The sequence below is a fragment of the Scatophagus argus genome, chromosome 3 (genome assembly GCF_020382885.2).
Source record: "Scatophagus argus isolate fScaArg1 chromosome 3, fScaArg1.pri, whole genome shotgun sequence".
Classification (NCBI taxonomy): domain Eukaryota; kingdom Metazoa; phylum Chordata; class Actinopteri; family Scatophagidae; genus Scatophagus; species Scatophagus argus.
The window spans coordinates 4900716-4922630 of NC_058495.1; the positions used below are offsets into that span (position 1 = coordinate 4900716).

The 21915-nt window shown below is 41.0% G+C and overlaps 1 protein-coding gene across 4 annotated transcripts in view; it reads right to left on the reverse strand.

The window, feature by feature from the left end:
- The window catches only part of ephb2b (eph receptor B2b), a 120083-nt gene that overhangs the window by 48472 nt on the left and 49696 nt on the right, over positions 1-21915 (reverse strand). For all 4 annotated transcript variants that reach the window (XM_046382488.1, XM_046382470.1, XM_046382480.1 and 1 more), the window contains exon 3: positions 14131-14815. In XM_046382488.1, coding sequence (XP_046238444.1) covers positions 14131-14815 — 685 coding nt within the window. The remainder of the gene's footprint in view (positions 1-14130; positions 14816-21915) is intronic.

Genomic DNA, 21915 nt, shown 5'->3' on the forward strand with positions numbered 1-21915 from the left:
GCAGTGGCACGAGTAATAAATTATTCTCCACTGCTGCAGACACTTCATTCCCATGAGAATCTTTCAAATTCTACTGTATATAGAATTGCAGGAATATTTTTTTATTCAGCTTCTAAAGTGTGTTGTATTTCAGGATGAGTGTCTTTGTCGTGTGTTGTTAATTCCTCCTTTGTAAAATCTGAAATATTTACAATAAATTAATTGCAGTTAAGAGTCAATCATTATGTCCTTTGGTTATGTTAGATATACTTAGCAATTAAGCTTTGGATCTGTTGGATTTACGATGAATTTATTCTAAATATAATTCCAGGCTTCTTGTCTGCATTGATTTTCTTTATAGTTTCTCTCAGGCCCTCTTTCTGCTTGGGAACATTCCCTCATGCTCTGCCAGGTGCAATTTGGACCTCTGAAGGGACAGTTTCTTTTTCTGAATATTTTAGGTATTACTTTTTCCAAAATGATTAACTTAATGAGATGCTGTTATTCCACCAGTGACAGTTTTATTTGTTTGTTTTTGTCACAGCCCAGCCATAAGCTTAGTTGTAGCTGTAGCTGTAGCAGCTACATTCAGGGACATATTTGGAAAATGCTCTTCCTCTAAGTTCCAGGCTCCTGTTTTCATAGACGGACTTTTAGATCCACACTTCATATACGGTGGAGAGTCTCTGGTGAGGTCTACATGTCAGTCATTCTCAGTTATATAGGATTAGTTGTATGACTAAAACCCACGACTCATATATGCCACACACATACACATATAAACTTAATGCAACCTACCTGAAGGCATAGGTTTTGCCTTGGCATGGCTCAGCACATTCCATTCCATTCCACTTATCTGACATATTCATATAGGCATATCATCTTTGGCGTTAATGCTTAGAGGGTGAAAAGGTCATTGTAAAAATATAGTAGTCAATTATATGCCTCTACCTTGTGGGGAAAGCTACGGTATTTACTCATAAGATGACAGCCATGTGAGTCATCAAAACAATATCTGTTTATATCATCAGTATACCAGCAGTTAACAGAAGAGGAGGGCAGATAGGAACAATTCAATGCACATGTACTGCATTTGAAGCCGTGATGGTCGCCAAATTAAAGTAGGTATTACAGAAGTTGAGGCAGCTTGGGATGAGTGAGAGCCTGCAAATGGGAGACTGTAGATTAGTCTTTAGTTCCTGGAGGCAGTAGGATTATCCCAAGGAGGCTAGTGGGGGTCATGTCAGTTGCACTCAAACTAAAATCCGCATCCGTAGCAGACTTGGATGGAAAGCCATGTGCAAAGCATCTTTAAACGTGTTTTAATCCGACTGTAATAGCAGATAGGTGCAATTTTCAGGAAGAGAGGAATAAAGTAATTTAGTAGTAACATGTCTGTCTTAATGGTTCAGGTTTCTCCTGCTCCAAACAAATGAAGTAAAATCGTATACAAAAACTATTTCAGCAGGTCCGACAGAGATAATGAGAAAAAAGGAGGGGCATGGTCATGGCTAGCCTTGCTTCACTGCATGGAAATTTGATGAGGAAATGAGAAGGGCATCCATCCAAGACCTTCGATTTGTGGACCTCTGCCAACTCCCTTAACCAGAGACATAAGCAATTGATTTAAGAATAAGGAAAGTTCTACTTGCAGTCCTGCTTAGTGATTTGTATGAGCTCTTTCTTGAGACTGCATGTCTAAATGTCTAACCTAACCAGCATGATAAGAATCTGCCCCATACGTCTGTCACATTTTCTGTCAATATGCTGTCTGTATGCTGAATTGTCATGACGTTGTGCCATTCCAGTGTCAACAGACAAAATATCTGATTATAGGCAACAGAAGAGCTGGACAGCAGACCTAGAAAGATGTTCCTCAGGGCGCCACCAAGGGCCTCCTAAGAGGTCAAATACCTTCTTATCAGCACACTAACAGGTTCTGGCTTGACAAGCTCAATTAGCCAGCACTTAGTGCAGTGTATGAGGAGACCACGCTCTCAGCACGAGGCCCATATCAACAGAACCAGGGAGATGACAGACAAGCCAAGACCACAAAGGCCTGATTGTGGCAGTGCCTGGAAGGTCGGTGAATGGGTAATGAGGGAGGAAGGACTTAGGTTCTCAAGGGTTTTGTGATGTGGTTGATAAGAAAGTCCCAGCTGAATGACAATGGCACTGTGGAACGTCTTGTGGCTAAATTACCTCCATTGAGGTCAAAACCCTTAAATGAGCAATATAAGAGAGTATGGTTAAATTACATTTAAGTGAAAGGTTGTTCTATTGAAAGTTAGGATATACTGTATGTAAAACATTGTTTCATTTTGCATACTCCAGCGTTAACTGACAACGCCAGACTGCTTGCAACACACCATTGACGTGGCAGCTGTATTATTTGGAAGAGCAAAGAGATAAATGGTGAGGTGTTTCAGCATGTCACCCTACTGTTTTGATAAAGCAGTGAGTATCTTCTGGATCTCAGCTCCTTTGAATACCATAACAGTGATCCAACTGATGCCCATCCCTCTCGCAACACTATACTGACAGATAATGAAGCACGTTAGAGCCATAATTTCAATCATATCCAGTCATTCCATAATGGGAAGCCTGCCTGCTGGCATGGTGTTGACACAGATGGAATTTAAACCAGCTTTTGCCAAGCTTTTATTGGCCCTTCTCCCCATTGCCACACTTTAATAGAAGTGAGGTACAACACTGTAAATGATCCGAGCTTAATCAAGCTGCTTGCAGGCTCAGTTAATTCTTGTAATCTCAGAACTTTGCACCATGTTGAGATAAAATGTCCCCTAACTGTCTGAAGAGCACAAACAAGCATCTAAAGCTTTAATATGAACTAGAAGACAGATCCTGCATAGAAAGTACATGTGTACTCATGCTGCCAAGAGGCCATCATGGTTGCATTATGGTTTTCTGGCCTAGGCAACAGACCCAAGATATGTTGTGTCTACCTCTGCTCGGATTATGTGGCTGTGTCTTCTTCCTCCTGCTGTCTCGAGACAAAGAGTGCACAAGAAAAAAAATACATAACTAAAAGCAATCTGTTGAAATAGGTCATTATGGTGGAGGCATGCTGTGAATGCACCACGTCCCCAAATCAATACGTGAATTGCTATATTTAGTAAGAAGGTCGCAAGGAGGAGTTATCAAGGCTGTACGAGGAATCAGAGCCACCAACGAATCAGCTCTGTGCTTGACTGGGGCCTGCTTATTTTAGATGCAGATGGCTCTAAAATGTCTTCTCTGTAGAGAGTTGAGATATCCCTCATGGTGGCTGAAAATGTCACATTCTGTTCAGTGTCAATGTCATAACATTACCCTCCAAGGCGCTACAATGGGACAATGTATTCTAAAATATCTGTTGCAAGGAGGCACTGTTCTAACTCAGTGGTATGGTGAAATGGACTGCTCAGTGGTTTTGTGTCTCATCTTCAGATAAAGAGTCACTCAACCATTTATCACTAGATCATGGAAATTGTGATAACCTCAATAGTACTGTGCATAAATACCTATAAATGTAACTGTAGATTTACTTTTAAGTCATACCCTGCCACTGCTTACAAAAATCTATTAGAAACTGCTCTCATACCATACTTCTGCACAGCTAAACAAAATCCACAGTTCTGCGGCTACACTGACAACCCTAAGCCCAGCCACTTCATATCGTTCTGTAAGGGTAGAGGAACCAACTCCTTTGCCAAGTGCATAACATCATGTAGTGTGGTTAACTGAGACAAAGTGTAGGCCTACACCGTACCGTGATCTCTTCCTCTAGACTCTGTATCTCTGTTCTGTCTTGCCAGTTATCTGTCTCTTGTTATCTGCGTCCCTGTGAGCTGACAAGGTCTGTCTTTTTGTTTCAGCCAAAGTCCTCAGCATCGCCATGACTTTGCATGGTGGAAAAAAAAAAAAAAATGAAAACAAGGGGAAAGCAGAATCAAAACAACCTCATTAATAACTGTGACTAATGTATTCCAGACAGTTCTTTAAGCCTGTTACTTCACAGAGAAGAGATGCCGTACTGGGAGGGGAGGCAGCGGTGGCCCTGGTGTGTGTCGAGACAGTGCCATACTGAGTGAGATGGAGGGGAGGAATGAGAACACACCCGGCACATAAAAAAGGGGCAATTTCTTCCCCACCTAAACCGCCAAAATAACTCTGTAGAGACCACACAGCCTTGAGATGACCACAATAAACCAGAACACTGGTCCCAGCACGAAGTGAGCATTTCCCAGGCATCAGGGCTTTGTAGTAAACACTGGCGGGTGGTTAATGTCCTGTGCGGAGGAGGTTTTGTACGTGATTTTTTTTGTTTAGCCTGTTGACTTTGTCTCACTGTTTCACTGCCTGTCTTTTTTTTTTTTTAAATTAACCTCTCTTTGAGTCACATGCATTCCATCTACAGTGTTTTGCTGTGCAACAAACTCATGTTTGCAGTAAAATGGTAATCAAATCCTAACCTAAAGTATCTCATATCTCTCCCTTTTTCACATCAATACTTAAAACTCATTACTTTGAGGTGATGGATCCTCCACGACTTATGTAATCAGTTCTGCCTTGCGGGTACCATAGACAGAGATACTGGAAAATAGAGGCATGAAAAGTTCTATATTTAATGGGTAGAGCTATTTACCAAAATGGATATACTGATCGATTCCTTCCGTAGGAAAAAAAAAAGTGTATGAGTAACACTTTTGGTAACCCCCAGATATGTTAGAAAGTACAGAATAAATTTTATGGTTTGTAAACAGAATTATCCAAACTTATGGGGTCTACAATTACATGGAATTGAAAGACTGTGCTTCAGTCTAATAAAAAGAAATTAAGCAGTAATTACTGTCTAATTTTAAAACATGATGGGGAAGTAAAAACATTATGATATCCCAGTACTGTACTATAAGTCATGCTGTGAGGTGCACAGGATGCGAATGTTATTTCCCGCACAGGGCAAAACAGAGCAGCCTTCTCATTAGCTTGTTGTTTACAGTCTCACCTCCTCCTTCTCCATATAAATTCAGTATAAACAGAGAATCCCTCAAGGCTTTACAGTATAAACTGTGGGAAAATAGCACTAATCACAAGGCGAAGACTGAGAGGTGGAAGAGAAGAACAGTGAGAAGAGCAGGAACGTGGTGAGATTATTCTCACCCATAAACCACTGGTACACACTGTAATGTACCAGTAGGAATATTCTAACAGACTAGATAAGGATTAGCTTGGTGGATTGTGCTATGCCTTTCATCTTTCAAAGGGTGGTAAAAAAAGAAAAAAAGAAAAAAAAGAGAAAAAAGAAAAAAAAGAAAAAAGGAACTATCCTTTAAATGAACCCAGTTCTTTTCAAGAGTTACAAGAATAACGAAGAGCGTGTCGAACTGCACCTTTCAGCCGTAAGATTGGGAATTCCACAGGAGAGTGGAATAGCTCATTATATTGAGTAATTTATTTGCTTAGCAGATGCCCATGGGGAAGTAAAAAGTTTTAACATCCAGAAAATTCTGTAAGTAGTCCATTTACAAAGCAGAGCTGTCGCCCGCAGCAACAGAACACCATCCCCCTCAACCAGGCTTCAACAATTAAACCAGGCCACTGGAGCCAAGATTGTTTTCCTGCCCAGCATCAAGTATGCTCATTCTGCACAATTACAGTCTTAATTGAGTATTGCAACAAACAAGAAAAATAGGGGATGAGCTTATTAAAGGGTGATGTGTGATGGCAAAGAAAGAAAATGCTTAGTGGAAGACATATGTCAACCAAAGATTCACACACTTTTCTGCCTATAAATTAATTGAATTAATTAATTAATTAATTGCTGAATCTTGTAAGATAAGGCCTCAGCTAGTTTAACCATACAAGAAGCATGGCTCTAGGGTCTGTCAGTCTGTTGGCTCATCACTTTGGTCCAAACTGAAATACCGCAATAATTACTGGATGGAATGCCTTGAGACAGGCTCGTATGGACACACTCATGGCCACTGACTTTTACTCTAGCACCATTATCAGGGCAAGGTCTCCACTCATAGCTCAACATTAACTGGCATATTAACTGTGCCAACCATAAACAGTAAACATATTTGGACAACATGGTGGCTTTGGGGAGGGTTGAATGTTAATTGAGATATTATTTGGGATACTAAAACACCCAAAACAAGTTAAACAGCTAAAAGCATACCCTGCTTCATCCTCAGCTTTTCTCTAAATGAAAAAATAATTCACTAAATGAACAGTATTGAATAAGACTTGATACGAATGACTGAAACCAGACTTTTTAGAAAACTGTCCAATGAGGAAATAAATTAATTGAGTAGTGGGGTTATTTTCTCATAAGCTGACATACAATCAGAATTCTTTCCGCAACCAGTGGGGTCGCCCCCTGTTGTCCGTTAGAAAGAACTTCCTGCACTTCTGCATTGGCATTACTTTTCAGACTCAAAGGCTACCTCCGCTTGTTTTTCTACACTATGTGGGTCCAGACACTCATGGTTTTCCCACAATGAATTGGTACAATGAATTCTAATGATCACAGACCTCCAGGCCACCATGATGTCGACATGCGGTTTGGGGTGAAAATGTTCAAACAGTTATTGGATGGAATATCCATTCTCAAAATTAATTGTAATCTCTCTAGTGTTGTGTTTGGTGACAATTAGCAAATGCCGGCAAGCTAACATGTTAAACTGAGATGACAAACATGGTAAACATTACACCTACTGATCAACAGCATGTTAGCATTACCATTGAGAGAGCGTCGGCATGTGGGCACTGCTGTTCCAAAGCAAACCCTCAAAGAGCTGTTATCATTTTTCTCTGGCCTTCTTTTGACTTGATGAAGAGCTAAACGTTTTTCTATTCAATCTGTCTTCAATTGGTATCTCTTGGGTTTTCTCTCTCTTAATATATTAACCCTCCAACATGACAGGAGGCTTAAATAACTAAATAAGCAACGCATCTATTGAAAAGAAAGATTCACCTGGATTTTCTGAGTCAAGAACATTCAGGTAGTAAACTGGCAAAGAAAACAAAGTGAAATCCTGCTATAGACAGGGGAGAGCTTAACTTTACATTGACAGGGCTTTAGAGGCATGTGTTCAATTTCAAACTCAAACACCATACGGAACTCAGAAACCTCCCGGGGAGAATGATGACAGAAACCTCGGCTATGGCAGTCCAAGTTTTGAGTTGACATTAGCCAGTGGCTTTCTAAACATTTCAGAATTAAATCCCAAAGTAAAATAAATCTCAATATAAACTGCTTGATTTGGTTGTTGATTTTGCTCAAACACTGCAGAGGCCCTAGTGGGTAGATAAAGCTTATGTGGACACGGTCACCTCATAGGGATTCACTGAGGTTAACGGTGATGTTGCTCTTGAATCCAAGGATACTTTCTGTTTGTTGATTTTTCTTATTTGGTTTCAGGCACTGAAATTAGCTGTTAATTGAACTCAGCCTTTTTGTTTTCCTTTGAGAACAGAAGGGTGTAGATTCTGATTCTAAATCACTTTGACAGCCAAGTAATAAAATGCACAGGAATTTATCTTAATAACACTTTAAGAGAGCTGTATCGACAACTCAGATTTACAGGGTCTGCTGACTCATGATACGAAGCAAAGTGGACCTTGCAGTGTCCAGCAGATACTATAGGAAATGTACAACAAAGCCTTTGAATTTACATCTCTTAAATGTGTGTCCACTCCATACATTATTGCATGTAAAGGCAAAGGAGAGCAACATTCTCAGAGTACAGAGAAAATATGTGAACTCTACCACTGAGGAAAGCAGTCTTATTTTTAGTTGATAACCACACTTTTTCAAGAAATATATAATGTGTTTTGAAAGGAGCTGTATCAGGAAATCTTCTCGCTGCAGAGTAAGTAATCCCTCAGTTGAAGTCAAAACATCAAAATCACAAAATACTGAAGTTAGGAAGTTTATAGCATTAATATTCTCTCCATGTGATATCTCCCTTTTAGGCTCCTCAAAGGAGATGATCTCTTGTGGTTATTAGTGCAGAAGGTTGATGTGTGGTGAAGCATATAACACTGATAACAGAATGAGAAGAAGAGGAAGAAAACCAAGCTCTTCGTGTGTCCTTGCTAATAATTCTCATCCTCTGTTGCCTTTCCATTCTGATCTCTCTCTACCCTCACATTGCTCAGCCTCACCCATGCAGCCATTTAATCTTTAATCACCTGAACTTTAATGGGAGAGAGATCTTTGTTGGTAGGTGATGTTACTTATTTTAGAATCCATTATACTTCTGCAGAATCTTCTCCACAGGGAAGTGCCTATTCCCTGCTTTACCATACCAGTACTAAGACAAAGTGAGGGTCATTGTAGACTGCAGTCATATACAGTAGTTATATAAGTTGCTGTCGTCAAAGTTCTTCTCACAGGAGCCAACTGTCAAATAATTCAAATGAACTGAGCACAATGAATAGCTGGTGACCGATATAACTACCAGATGTTTTTGTAGTTTATGCTTAGTGTTAACAGGCACATATTCAGGCAGAGTACAATCACAACAGTAAGCACCTTGATGGAGTATCGTATGCACTGACACTATGATGTTGTATGAGGTTGAATGACCATCTGGTGTGAAGCAGAATATAGACTCAACCCTTTCAGCTTCTTATTGAATGACCAAGGGGTTAACTGTGTGCGAACAGCTGTGCTCATCTCTTGGATACAGAATGGCCACAGAATACATGTGGCATGTCCCACCAATGTCAGTAATGGATAAGCCTTCTCTCCACGCTCACTTTTAGAAGAGCTCTAATGTAGGTCAACGGCACACAACACAAGACACCACAATTTTCTCTCAGTGTTGACCGAGTTCGTACATCATTGGAAAACAAGGTCACTGATACTCGAGAGGGATTCCTGTCTTTAACAGTGAGCCCGATTGTTTCTCATCTTTTATCCAGACAGATGCTTGATCCATCAGTCTCTCTTACCCGAGAGAGCGACTTGAATCCTCTAACAGGACACGAGTGGAGGACATCTGAGAGAGGACACATGGGAATGTTTTGATAAAGCTATGGCCTTGTTGCAGATGAGAAGCACGTATGGAAGGATCTCCATATACTGCCCAGTTCTCATTTCCTCAGTGTCAGGACGACCTGTCCGAGGTGAATTTATCATGAACAAAACCATAAGGTATCAGGGTCGTCACCCAGCTTTGCTCACATGGAAAAACACCAGAAAACTGTCTGTGGTCATCAAGCTGTCTGAAATCACTGGGCTCAGGGTGAGACAGGGGTAGGTGTTACAAGCAAGAAACAGATCTGCAGGAAGCCTCTGTAGTAGAAGAGAGGACCGACAATGTAGAAAAAAGAGGCACTGGGATTAAAAAGGTCATATTGTCTGAATTTGGGATTCAATAGATGGCGTGGGATAATGAGGAGTGTGACAGAGGGGCATAAGGAGCAGAGCCCAACATGTGCAAAAACATGTGGAAAACATTTACAGGCTTAACAGGCCATGATCTTCGAGTTCAGGGAGATTCGCAGGGATCGCAGGTCACGTTATCACGTCCGGGTATGATGGATGTGCTGTGAAAATAAGGATGATAAAGTACAAGGTTCCTGTGTGTGCACATGATTGCATTCTGTATAGTAGTGCATATGTGTTCATGCACTGTGATGTGAATTGCAGTGACTATACTGCGTTGTATATTAGAAAGGCTGTACGTGTGTTTAATTTAGAGATATTCTCTCATTTGACTCTCTTCCTCTCATTAGAGGATTCTCCGCTTGTTTTTTGCATTTGCTTGTTTTATCCTTCCCTTCGACTGTATGAATGTGTGCAGTGTGCAGAAAAAAGAGGACTGGCAAACAGAGAAAAAAAGCACCTGGCCATACTGAAATCTCATCACAGTTGGGAAGAGGGAATAACTGCAGGCTCCCGGATGTTCCCTGGGGTCTCTGCGGACAAAATGACATGCTCGCCTGTTCGCCTCCTGCTGTTACAACTCACACTGTGTACACACCAAAGAGCCCACCTCTATCAAGTACACATCACAGACCTGGTATAGGGTCTAAATGAAAAGATCAGTAATGGGAATGAAGTGATACTGCTTATGAGGGAGAAATGAAGTCATGTTGTCTATGATGGCATTTAACAGATGAGTGTTGCAGTAATGAACATCTGTTCAGGAGCTAATTTGCATTCCTTATGCCTAACTAACAACAACTCCTAACAGCAGCCAACGCAGGCATCAATCTTAAAGAGTAAGTGTGACTTTTACTTTAACATAACATTGTGTGAATGCCTATTGTGTAGGCAGAGTGTTGATATGTTGGTCTCCCTCTCTCTTTTTCTTATCTTCTCCTACTCTCATTTTCTCTCTCTGCTACTGCAGCCCAGCACAAACTTTCCTTTATCTTCATGTTTGCACAGTGCACAATACAGCAAAAGCCTTGAGGGGGTGTGTTTGTTTTGTTTTGCTTTGTGTCTTGTTCTAGCGCAGAGGACAGTCATCCAGTCATCAGCGTGGCTGTTCCCCACGTGTGCTGTTAGTCAATTAGAGCTGCCATTAAAGACAGAGGCACCCAGGGAAATAACGGCAGCAGTGTGGATTTGTCTGTGCTACGCTGATTTCCACCCTTAAACCCTCTCCAGATGAAAAGAGTGCAATAATTGGGATTCTGACAGTGGGTTGGGGGACTCATTTCCTGCCGTTGCCTACTCCCCTCCTCTTTTCCATGCAATCATGTCTATCCAATCATGTCTGCCCAGCACCTTTGCACTCGATCCCCTAACTCTCTTTATCTACAACCACATTTTGTTGAAGAATTACTGAAGCCTTTTGCCCTTAATCTGCTCTGGGTGCAAGAGCAGGATCCTCACTTCCAAGCAGCTACTATCCACCACTGATTCAGACCTCACCAAGATTAAAGTAGGCACTTGTGTTCTCCACACTCTGACCTAAAATGCTTGTCTCTCATGTGACTTACTGACTCGCTGTGGGGCCTGTCGAACATGTTCAGCAAAATTTGCTTGCTGTACGCTATATCAGAACCTTGGAATAGTGTCACTGCCTGTGAACATGCAGTTGTAAACCTGTTTGTTTTCACCAACAAAATCATATTTCAAAACATTATTTCCCCTGCACATAAGTGGAAGAGTGTCAAGAATATGTAACAGTTGCGCTTTCTATCCACTGTCATCCTGCGCAGCAGCAAATCTAGGCCACACACGATACTGCTTGTTTAACAGTGTTTTTCTTTTTCTCCCAAAACACAGTCATTAAGAGAAAACATACCCAAGAGATGAATCAAGCTGTGACAAATTGTCTCCATCTAAATCTTCACTGCTGTATAACACGAGCCACGCTCCCACAGTCGAGACCCTTGAACTCACAATATGCACAATAGCATGGGGTTAGATGATCAGATTACAGTGAAAAAACACACATGGGCATTGTTAAGGGAGCTTGTGATTCCACCCATGAACATGGTTCTTTTTGTTCCCCACCGAAGAGAATACTTTTCATTCTGGAGTGAACAGCAAGGGCAAACAGGACCTCATGTGTCTTTGTGGTGCACCATCTCCTCTCAAGAAGGATCTTCTCTTTTCAAAAGCCCCGGTGTGGTTCCTTCACTCCCAGCGCTTCTTAGAGAGGAAACTTAATCTCACTTGTAAGACAATCGCAAAGAAAAATGCCTCAGCAATTTGATGTAAGCACCCCCTTCTACTGTCAATATTTTGACAGATTTCATGACAGCATAATTATTTGCCAGGATTCCTGCCAAGAATTTAATTGTTACATGCGTAATTACACGTTTAGTTGCGGAGATGTTGGAACAAAGCAACGGTTATGTTATTAATATTACAGCACAAATAGTATATTTCATCTTGGCTGCTTTATGCTTTCCCTGTGGCTAAATAATCCAGCTATGAAAGAGGATATCTTACAAACCCTGAGAGGGAACCTCTCACAAATCAATTCATTACACCATAATATCGGCAGGCAAAGGCGCATCTTTCATAGATCAATTCATTATCCAACTTCTGGCAGTTGAAAGGCAGTGATTGACCACAGTTCCAAGCACTGATATCAACTTACAGACTTTAGGAAGATGACTAGAAAGCAGACCGACTGGTGGCAGCCTTCCTTCAAAAGGGCTCCTGAACAATGCGGGAACCACAGTATAATGTGCTTTTAAACTGTAATGGTTTTATTTTCTTTCTTGGTAAAACACACACTTCCCCGTTGTTTGCACCGAGGCTCATAACTATTGTATGGAGCCATAAAAATCCATCTCTGTGCATAGTATTTTGCTGCACTCCACAGCTGCACACTCAGATAATGCACTCTTTTCATAAAGCTTTAATATTCAGTCATCGCATCAAGTGATCAGGGGAGACCGAGTGACAAAGAGGATGGTCAAAATCTCTCTGTGTACACCTGTATGTGCTTCTCTGTCACCGTTGCCATGGTTTGTCTATGAGCCCTGCAGTGCTGGAATCTGTAACATTCACTTCTGCAGTCTGGTGAGGAAGAATAGAGAATGCAGACAGTTAAGCTTTTTGCTTAGAGTAAAAGCACCTCTGCACAACAGTTAGCATGGTAAAAATGGTAAAACGAGCATTTTTTCAGTCAAACAGTCTAAGGTCCAGTGGTGCAAGGATATAAATGGATCAACATGCTTTCCCCACTGAACTGACAGTATTTAACTGTATAATCCAGTTTAACACAAAAAAATACAATGGTTTGAGGAGACCCCTGAGATGCTCCAATCCACCACATGGAGTGAATTACATGTAGGTCAAAAAACAAGCAGATTTGTGTAATTATGTATTGATGTGGATTCAGAGTAGCTTGCTGCAGCAGAGAAGCTATGCTCACATGTCTCTTATTGGTCTGTATTTCTTAAGGAGGAGCTGGTGCCTGTCCTCATTAGTAGTCATTGAGCGGGGCCTGGCAGTGTTTGTGAGGCAGCACCCATCACGTTTTCCCTCCCAGTACACAGACACTGGGGGATGTGTTGTAATTACAGATGCACATAAGAGAGGCAGCAACACACCGATCTAAAACGCAGGTGGGTGGTTTGTTGTGCTGGGCTGGAACAGCACGGCTCCAGTCTGCAGGCGACATGCTGTCGTGCTGTTTCAACTGATCAAGCTCTCTAAGCACGTTGACCGAATACCACCTGCCACAGTGAGAATAGGGCATGGCACAGGTAAATGTTGGGTGCATTGATGTTTTGAAAAGCCAAATCAATTTGCCTGCGAGGGATTCCAATTGATGGGAAAATGCAGGCACTTTTGAAAAAGATCCCTTTGTCCTCATGGCTGGAAGAAGGCACATTACAAACAGAAGGTCAGCACATAAATTTTACAGATTGAAAACTGTTGTTTGTATTTTCTTTGAATTTTTATTAAATGTTCTGTTTAAGCACAGAATAAGCACACAGAAGTGTTTTTTTGGGAGAGGCTGAGATGTTTTTATATTCTTTATATTCTTTTATTTTCTTAATAAATAAGGAAATAAACAGTCAAATGTGTAAGATAGATCCTAAATTATATCCAGCCAACAAAATTACATGCAATTAATGCACTTCTTTACATACAGACAAAAATTATAATCTTTCTATAATAGACTGGTGGTTTAATTAGACATGTCCTAGGTCCACAGGAAGAAGTGTAATAATTTTTTTTCCTGACAATCTGTGAAATGCGCATGAAGACCTTTGATATCCAACTCTCATCCTTTTGTGGCAGCCCAGAAAACAGAACTTGACTGAACGTGTTCTGTTGTCACAACTTCAAAAAGCAGGAGTATATTTTCAGACCAAACCAAACCAGAATTATTTTGTCGACTGCCATATTCAGCAGGTTATTTGTGTTGGAGGGTAAAAAATAAATTATTTGATGGCTATGGTTTCAGCTGACTTATCTATGAACAATTATAATATTAATATTTTTTTAATACATGGCCATGTATCACTAGCTTATACCATCAATTTAATGGGAATTTAAAGATCCCTGGAACAGCTCACCCTGAGTGCACTACCAGACTTAACACTGTATGGATTGTATCCTATAGTGTCTGGATTACTCTGTTATGATGGCAGAGTGGACTGATTCATTAGGCTTAGCGGACTGAATGTAAACACGATAAGATGAAAACATACCTCGACAAACAGTTCCATTTTCCACAGCCTCGTTCCCAGCCTTGCACATGCAGCGTCCGATGGGTACCATCCATTCTCCATCTCCATTGCAGTACAACTTAATGGGCACATCTACCTCCTCTGCGTTAGGGATGCAAACGCCTCTTGCAGCCACCAGGGAGGTGCTCTCTGCTCCTGAGAGCGTCTCCTGGAACAATGCCCCGTTAGTGATGATACGAGGACACTTCCGGTAAAATACACGAACAGCTATGAGAGACATACAGCCACCGTAGTCCTGGAATGCCAGGTAGAAACCATTTCGTGACACAGGACCGAAGCTCCGAACCTCAGTGTTGATCTTCATCACTCTGCCCCCTAGGTCCACCTGAGAGAAGCTCTCATCTGCTGCAATGGTATCAACTTTGATCCAGGGGTTCTCCATCCATGCTGGGGAGGTTCTGGTAGCTGTGTCAGCATCAGATTCATAGTAATAGAGGTTAAATGTCTCTTTACAGGAGCCTGGCACATTAGGAATGCTACTGCAGTCCCTCACAGAGAACTTCATCTCCACGTGGATCCGCTGAGCACCACGACGCCGGATGTATTTTGTCCGTACCCAGTTGTTCTGATTGTTGTCGAAGACGTTGCAGACCTGGTACGTCCGGATGGTATTCATGTTTTCATCATAACCGCTCACCTCTTCCCACTGTTGGCCAAAGACAGACATAAAAAGATCTATGTTTGAATACAGAATTTCACACAAAGAAGTAATTGGCAATTGAGGCACACAGTTAACCTGATTCATTCAATTAAGTGCAATTCATCTGTAAAGCAGTAAATGGTCTGCATGTTTCCTATTAATATAAACTGTCATAAAGCCCCACTGATACCTATTTTCCAGCAATAACAAGGTTTTTTTTCATGCACACTTTATAATACTTTGATTACTGTGAGTAATCAGCTTAAGGCAATATTTTGATTAAACTGATTACATGGTGCAAGGAAACAAAATATCTCTAATAACCCACTTGGATGCATTAGAAGAGTCTAGAGGAACAAATGAGAACCAGCCTTTGCAACATGTTCTCTCATTTTTTCAGGTAAAACTGGTATACTAACAGGGAAGTCAAGTAAATAAAAACATTTTACATAACATTAGTAGTCTGAGGTCTTAGTTTAATGAGAACACATTAGGATTCACTATTTGGGGCATACTATATGTGTTAAATGACTTTCAAAATTCCAAGAGGTGCATATTTTAAAATATAAAACACCTGCCGTAATTACTGGACAAGTTAATCTTTTAGGAGCTTTTTAGGATTGGGTAAATGAACTGGGTGTTACCTATTATGTGGCACTTGGTACCATGGCTTACTGTGATGGTAAATCTAAGAAAGGAGGTTGGCATCATGAGGTTTTCATCTCCAGTATGACCGTACTTGGATTATAGTGTCAATCAGTTTACCTTTGTTTGATCTTTTCAAAATGTTTAGCTGAGTGAGACTTAATTCATTCTACTCATTTTACAGTAGGACACATCATCATAATTATTATTACTTTTATGGGATGTGAAAAAATATAATCCCTGCTTTGTACTGGCAGACAGCTTTAATGTTTACCGTCTGCTTTTCTCTCATTGAGGAAACCATTCACATCCTGTTATGCTTTAAGAGAAACTGGAGACGTGTCATTAAGTCACTTGAACAGAGCGGAGAGGTTCTGGTTTATGTGACAGTACGTCCTGCTTTTTTATTATGTCTTAATAGGACACATTCATAGCACATACTGTAACGGTTATTGACATTACAGTGAAAGCTCCTTTCACTACACACACTGAGGAAACAGGCCAAGAACGTTCCACAATCAAAGCCATACTAAACTGACATAAGCATATTATTCAGGTAATGACATAAAGAAAAAATTAAGGGGCAAATTTCACTCCAGCTTTTCTGGGTGTTCTGTTCTACTTCAAAGTCCACACACTGAAGCACCAGTTTGAGTACACGCTGTGACCATGCAGTTTCCAGATGCAACCTCCACGGCTTTCCTGCCCCTGGGCCATGGATCAAACCAGCTTTAAACACCATGCGCTCTAACCACCAAGCGGATCATGACCTTGACCTCAGCATCTCAGCCAAGGAAAAACCCTGTTCTCAACCCCCGAGAGCCACTTTGAATCAGCTGCACCCTCTACCGCTTCCACCACTCTTCCTCCCCCCTTTACTCTTCACTTCACAGCTGATATAATTTCTCAAATTAGTGCCCACTTAGTGAGGATTTTGACAGATTTTGACGGGTTGGGAGAAGAAAGTCACCCCTCTTGTTGCAAACCAGTGTTCTATCAAACACTTTCTGACTAATTAGAACAGCTTGAGTTCTTAATTCCCATGTCCTAATTAATCACTGCTAGTGTGATGCTGACTTGACCCAAACCAAAACCAACACACGAGCCAATCTAAACAGAAAAGACTGATGTGCAGCCAAAAAACATAGTAATGATGAGAATATGGCTTTACAAAAGAAAAAAAAAATATGTCTGATCAAAACTGGGCCTGTAGGTCCTCCGGAGTCAACACATTTTGAGAGCAACAACCTTACTATGCAATTTTAAATTCAAATTTCAAATGTGATCCCAAAGAATATCAGCCTACATGCATGTTGAACTAAACAGCTGCATCACACCAAGGTGATGCGGTGTGGTCAGGTTTATTGTCAAGCTTTAAGCACATACAAATAAAGCAACTGTTGAATGATATATATGATTGTACAAGCTACAGGTTCTGGGGGGTACAGCTGCAGGATGAATCTGTCTTTTGGCCCATGCTAACAGAAATCATCATCCCAGGTCATGAGCAGCCATTGACCTTCCCACTTGTTGAGGAGCAGTGGGGAGCCTGTGGGCCAATTAAACAAGAGCGGACAGTCCGCTTCTACTGAGCACAGAGCGTTGGACAATTGCAGTTTAATAAAATGAATGTGGAGACAGGTGGGGGTGGCTGCTAATGAGGGATGCAGACAGGGGAAACTGCAGGGGAATGTATTGGCAGTGATGTGGGGGGAAGGGGTTGAGCCAGGCTAAAAAAGACCCCAAACAAAATGTGTTTTGATGGAGGGCCCCTTTTTGTCCTGTCATGGCCTCTTTGCCCCGCTTTCATCACAGCCAGTGGAGGGAAGCAAATGGGGCATAATAAGAGCCTAACGATCAAGCACAGAGTGTGAAATTAGAAGAAACGTCTTCATTTTCACAGCTCTTTCCCCTGGCTCTTTACAGAGAGTGCTGTATAAGGGTGGTCATGTGTTTTAAGTACAGAAGGTGGAGGTAACCCTGGTGGTGGATGTCAAGATGGATTAGTTATAGGGAATGAGCTGCTCTAGGATGATGATGGAAATAAAAACTCAAGCTTATTCTACTGAGATCCTGTTACACTTGGCAAAGTGTTGTTTTGCAGTGTGGAAATCAACAGTCATAGGGTTGAGTGCACTGAGTTCATCACTATAACATAAAATAAATAGACCATAAGGATCATATGCATTTTCTTAATAAGTAAAGGCATAGCAAATATTAGTAAGAGCTGAGTTGCATTTATGAAATATTATATATCTATATATTTTGGTTATTTCCAAAAGTTATTAGAAATAACACTGATAAGACTGTGAAACTTCAAGGTAAATAACAAGCAAAGGGTTTTTTTTTTAATGGTACACTGCCTGAGTTTTAGCACATACTAACAGAGGCAAAAACAATGGTGTTAAACAGAGCATCTGACTTGATCCAAACAAAACAGTCAGTTTAATGTTGTAATGACTCTCACTGGGGTCGTAAGTCTAGGCTGAATTGTGTTGGCAAATAATTTTTAGTGTCTGATTTAACCTGCTGAGTGTCACCTATCCGTTACTCCATGCAGACTAAAGCAAATATTATATGCAGCCGCGTGTAATATTTGACAACCAAAGTATACTAGTATACTAGTTGTTACATTTGTGTCTTAGGTGATTATTACCATATGTAAGAAAAGACAGCATTTAAGAACAGAATGCTGCACAAAGCATCTGTCTCATAAGAGTGCTTGCCTGCTGTTTAGATAACGCATGACTGACTCAGATCAAATGGTCATATGCAACAGCCCTTATACCGCTCCCAAAACAAATTTCTGCACATTTATCATCTTGTCAACAAAACTGATCTTCAGCTGTTGTTGGGTCATCTCTGCTTTGTTAATAAAACTACTTCCCTATACCAGCCTTGGGTCTACTAACTGGAGTGCGTGTAATTTATATTAGGTTAGAGCAGCACTACTGAGAGACAAATGCCCTGTGGAGAAAACCTGTCTGAAGTGAATATAGATTGTGGTACTTAGACTATGGCAGGGCTAGAAGAAACTACTACAGTATATTTCAGCTGCTCTTCTTCTACTGGTGTTAAACGAGGTGCTACAGTTCAGTGATGCTCACAGAGAATGAGCTTCAGAATCAATATCTCTTCTGCCACTCCAGGAGAGAGAAAGAAAAGTTCAGTTGACCTGCAATCCATAAGTCTCCATGACAGTAGGACTATGCTTTGTGTGTAAAGCCTAGCGGAACACGTTGTCTAGGCTGAATTATAGACTGGAGTTACCTCTACAATGGAGACAAACACAAAGACAGTTTTTTGCCTCATTCACCAATTGAAAACATGAAATAAGTCTAGTCCTTGGACCTTGGAGCTTATTACCAATCTCTTCTGTACCATACACTAATTTACATTTACATCTTGTCCATTTAACAGACATTTTAATCTAAATATGCTTGCACTAAATGAGCACAAACAGTTTCAGTGTTCAGTGCAAAAGAACATAATTCATGCATTTGTATACGGCCCATAATTACAATTATAGCCTTAAGATGATTGACAACCACCACAGTGACTTGAAAGAGAAAATGAAAACAAACTTCGAGCCATTAATCCCATATAAAAACAAGGCAAACATAACCCTCATTTAAAAGAGAGAAGAAACCTTGAGACTGGCCTCATGTTGAAGGACATTCACAAGAACAGTCAGGCAAGTATCAGCTGCCAAGATACTACAAACGACTTTTGATATGTCACCTCCGTTACATTGCTCTGTTGGGACTGTTATGCTCTCACAATCATAAATCCTGCAAGCAAGACAATCAAGTTGTCAGAATTCTCAATTTCCTGTACATCTGTGCAAACCAGGAAAACTTACCCGACGTGCAGACGGTCAACAAGTTTGCTAGCTGAAAAAAAGCTGACCGCAACTACACTTGTCATGGCCACTGGTCATCAACACCCAGGCAAACTTTTGAGAAATAGATCTGCCTGGCAAACTCAAGTCTTTAAGTCACACAGATCAGTCTGAGTTATTGTAAAACTGTTATTCAGAAGACTAAAGGAAGAATCATCCCAGAACAAGCGACTACACCCATTACTGCACTGACCACTAGGGTCAACTGTAATTTAAGAGTTCATGTTATAGCTTTAATATTTTATTGCTACCTTTTTATCAGTCAAAAGTAGGTTACTATATAGCGCACAACAATAAAGCAGGATAAAAGACAACTAGTGTAAAAAGTCTTACAGTTTAAGCTATAGATTCACAAGACCAGTGCATTAGGAAACAGCTGGTTCTCTGGACCACAACTGGGTAGAATAGAGCGGCACATCAGTCAAGTGTGAACGCACTGTCAGAACACTCAAAGACTTAACAGCTTCATTGTTTTGACACAAGAAGAAGTGTGTATTTATCACATCTTGTCAGTACAGTGTTTGAATTAACCTGAACTAGCTTCACCATCCAGAGCCATGTTACATATCACCAGTCTATCGCTGACAGAAGTAAATAAATTATTCACACAAAAGCAGGGAGAGAGACCCTGTGGAAAACTCCTGAGGCACAGTTGCCCCATTTGCAGTTGTGGGAAATCTGTCAGAGCAAGAGTGCCTTCCCTAGAGGGACAGAGGACAAATGACACCCACTCTCTGCATTCAATTACTACGAGAGAGGCCATGGGAGCCAAATCCTGCAGGAGACTGGGCTTCATAGCAAGGAGAGAATCAGACACACACACACAGACTTAAGTAGAACTGTCTGTGGCAGTCAGCTCCAATTACCACTGTCCACTACTAATGCACAACATGTGAAACTAGAGGAACAAATCCATCTTTTGCCCCCATTCCACAATGTGGATTATGTTTGCATTTTTCTTTGCATGAGTCCTAAAATATGAATTTAAAGACTTTAATTGTGAATCACAGCCACAAATTAGTGGTCACTTTAAATCCCAATGAGTTCAATAGAATGAAACAAATTACTTGTAAAGAAAAAGAAAAGCTATGTGAAAGAAGTATGTCGGTCTGCCGCACATGTCCACAATTAAATGTAACGACCTCAGTTTTATTCCAAAGGAGTTCTAAATATCTTTGATAAAGAGAACTGATTTGTTTCAAAACATTTTAAAATACTTTCTGCATGTTGACTTCCTGCAAGTACATTATGACACATCCATAATGATAACCTAACCCACACACACCACCTCATTATGTTCTGCGTCCACGCAGGAGACCTCGGTTTTCCTTCCACAGTAGCTGTGTGCTCCATGCGACCATAAGTCTATTTCTAAATGGCTCCTGTTGTCAGTACTTCAGGGCAGCAGAGTGCGGGTCAGGAGGTTTGACCTGGTGTTCACACCTCTCTCAGCCCCTCTTGAAAGGAAAACATTGACCACTTAACCCTACTCCGCTAGCTGGCTATACATTAGCTCCATGTCACATAGCAGGTTCTCTATGTGGGCAAGATCTCTGGGTAACTTTACACAAACTAATGTTAAAGGAACCACACCCTTTTCTTTGAAAATATTTGTAGGAGCAGTAGCAGTGTAGTTGTAACACAGTATTTTTTTCCTCTTTAACTACCACTTTTCAATCTGTGTGGCTGTGCAATGTAAAACCAACACACAAACTTGTGAAGTAGCTCCAGATATTTATATTTTAACAGTGTGATTAGAGTTTCCATTTGAAAAAAAACTGATGCTGGTCTACATGTATTGGAAGACTTCAATGTTCCGGACAAAAGGGAGAAATTGCAGTGTTAGATGTTCATGTTTAACTGTAGCCGGGGCAGTCGTGGATCAGCGGTTAGGGTGTCGGACCCGTAACCGGTGGATCGCTGGTTCGATTCCCCGTCCCGGTGTCCATGGCTGAGGTACCCTTGAGCAAGGTACCTAACCCCCACTGCTCCCCGGGCGCTGCACGCGGTCGCCCACTGCCCCGGGTTTGCTGTGTGTGTGTGCACGTCACTTGGGTGGGTTAAATGCAGAGAACAAATTTTGTTGGAGTGAGTTCCCTCCAATGACAAGATATGTCACTTTAATCTTTAATCTTTAATCTCTATGACAAACCCAATGTCTACTGTTGACATCTGCCTGTCATTCATTCTTTTGTGCACCGACTATCAGCGGGGTGGTTCTCCCTGCGGGCCGAAATTGAACTGAATAGAATTGATAGGATAGTGATTTTCAACAGCACATAAAACATGCATGAATGATACAGCAGTTCATTATAATTTCATTATGATAATTTCAGTGTTGTGAAATGCTAAAACCACATTGAGGTGGTATCAAAAGTGAAACTAAACAGTTGAGATTTAGTTTTACTTGTCTTTTTAGTAATGTCATTCTCATGTTGTTAACTTTCCTGCCTGTACAACATCCATTGCACGTCTGCCCGTCCTGGGTGAGGGATCCCTCCTCTGTTGCTCACCCTGAGGTTTCTTCCATTTTTTCCTGTTAAAGGTTTTTCTGGGAGTT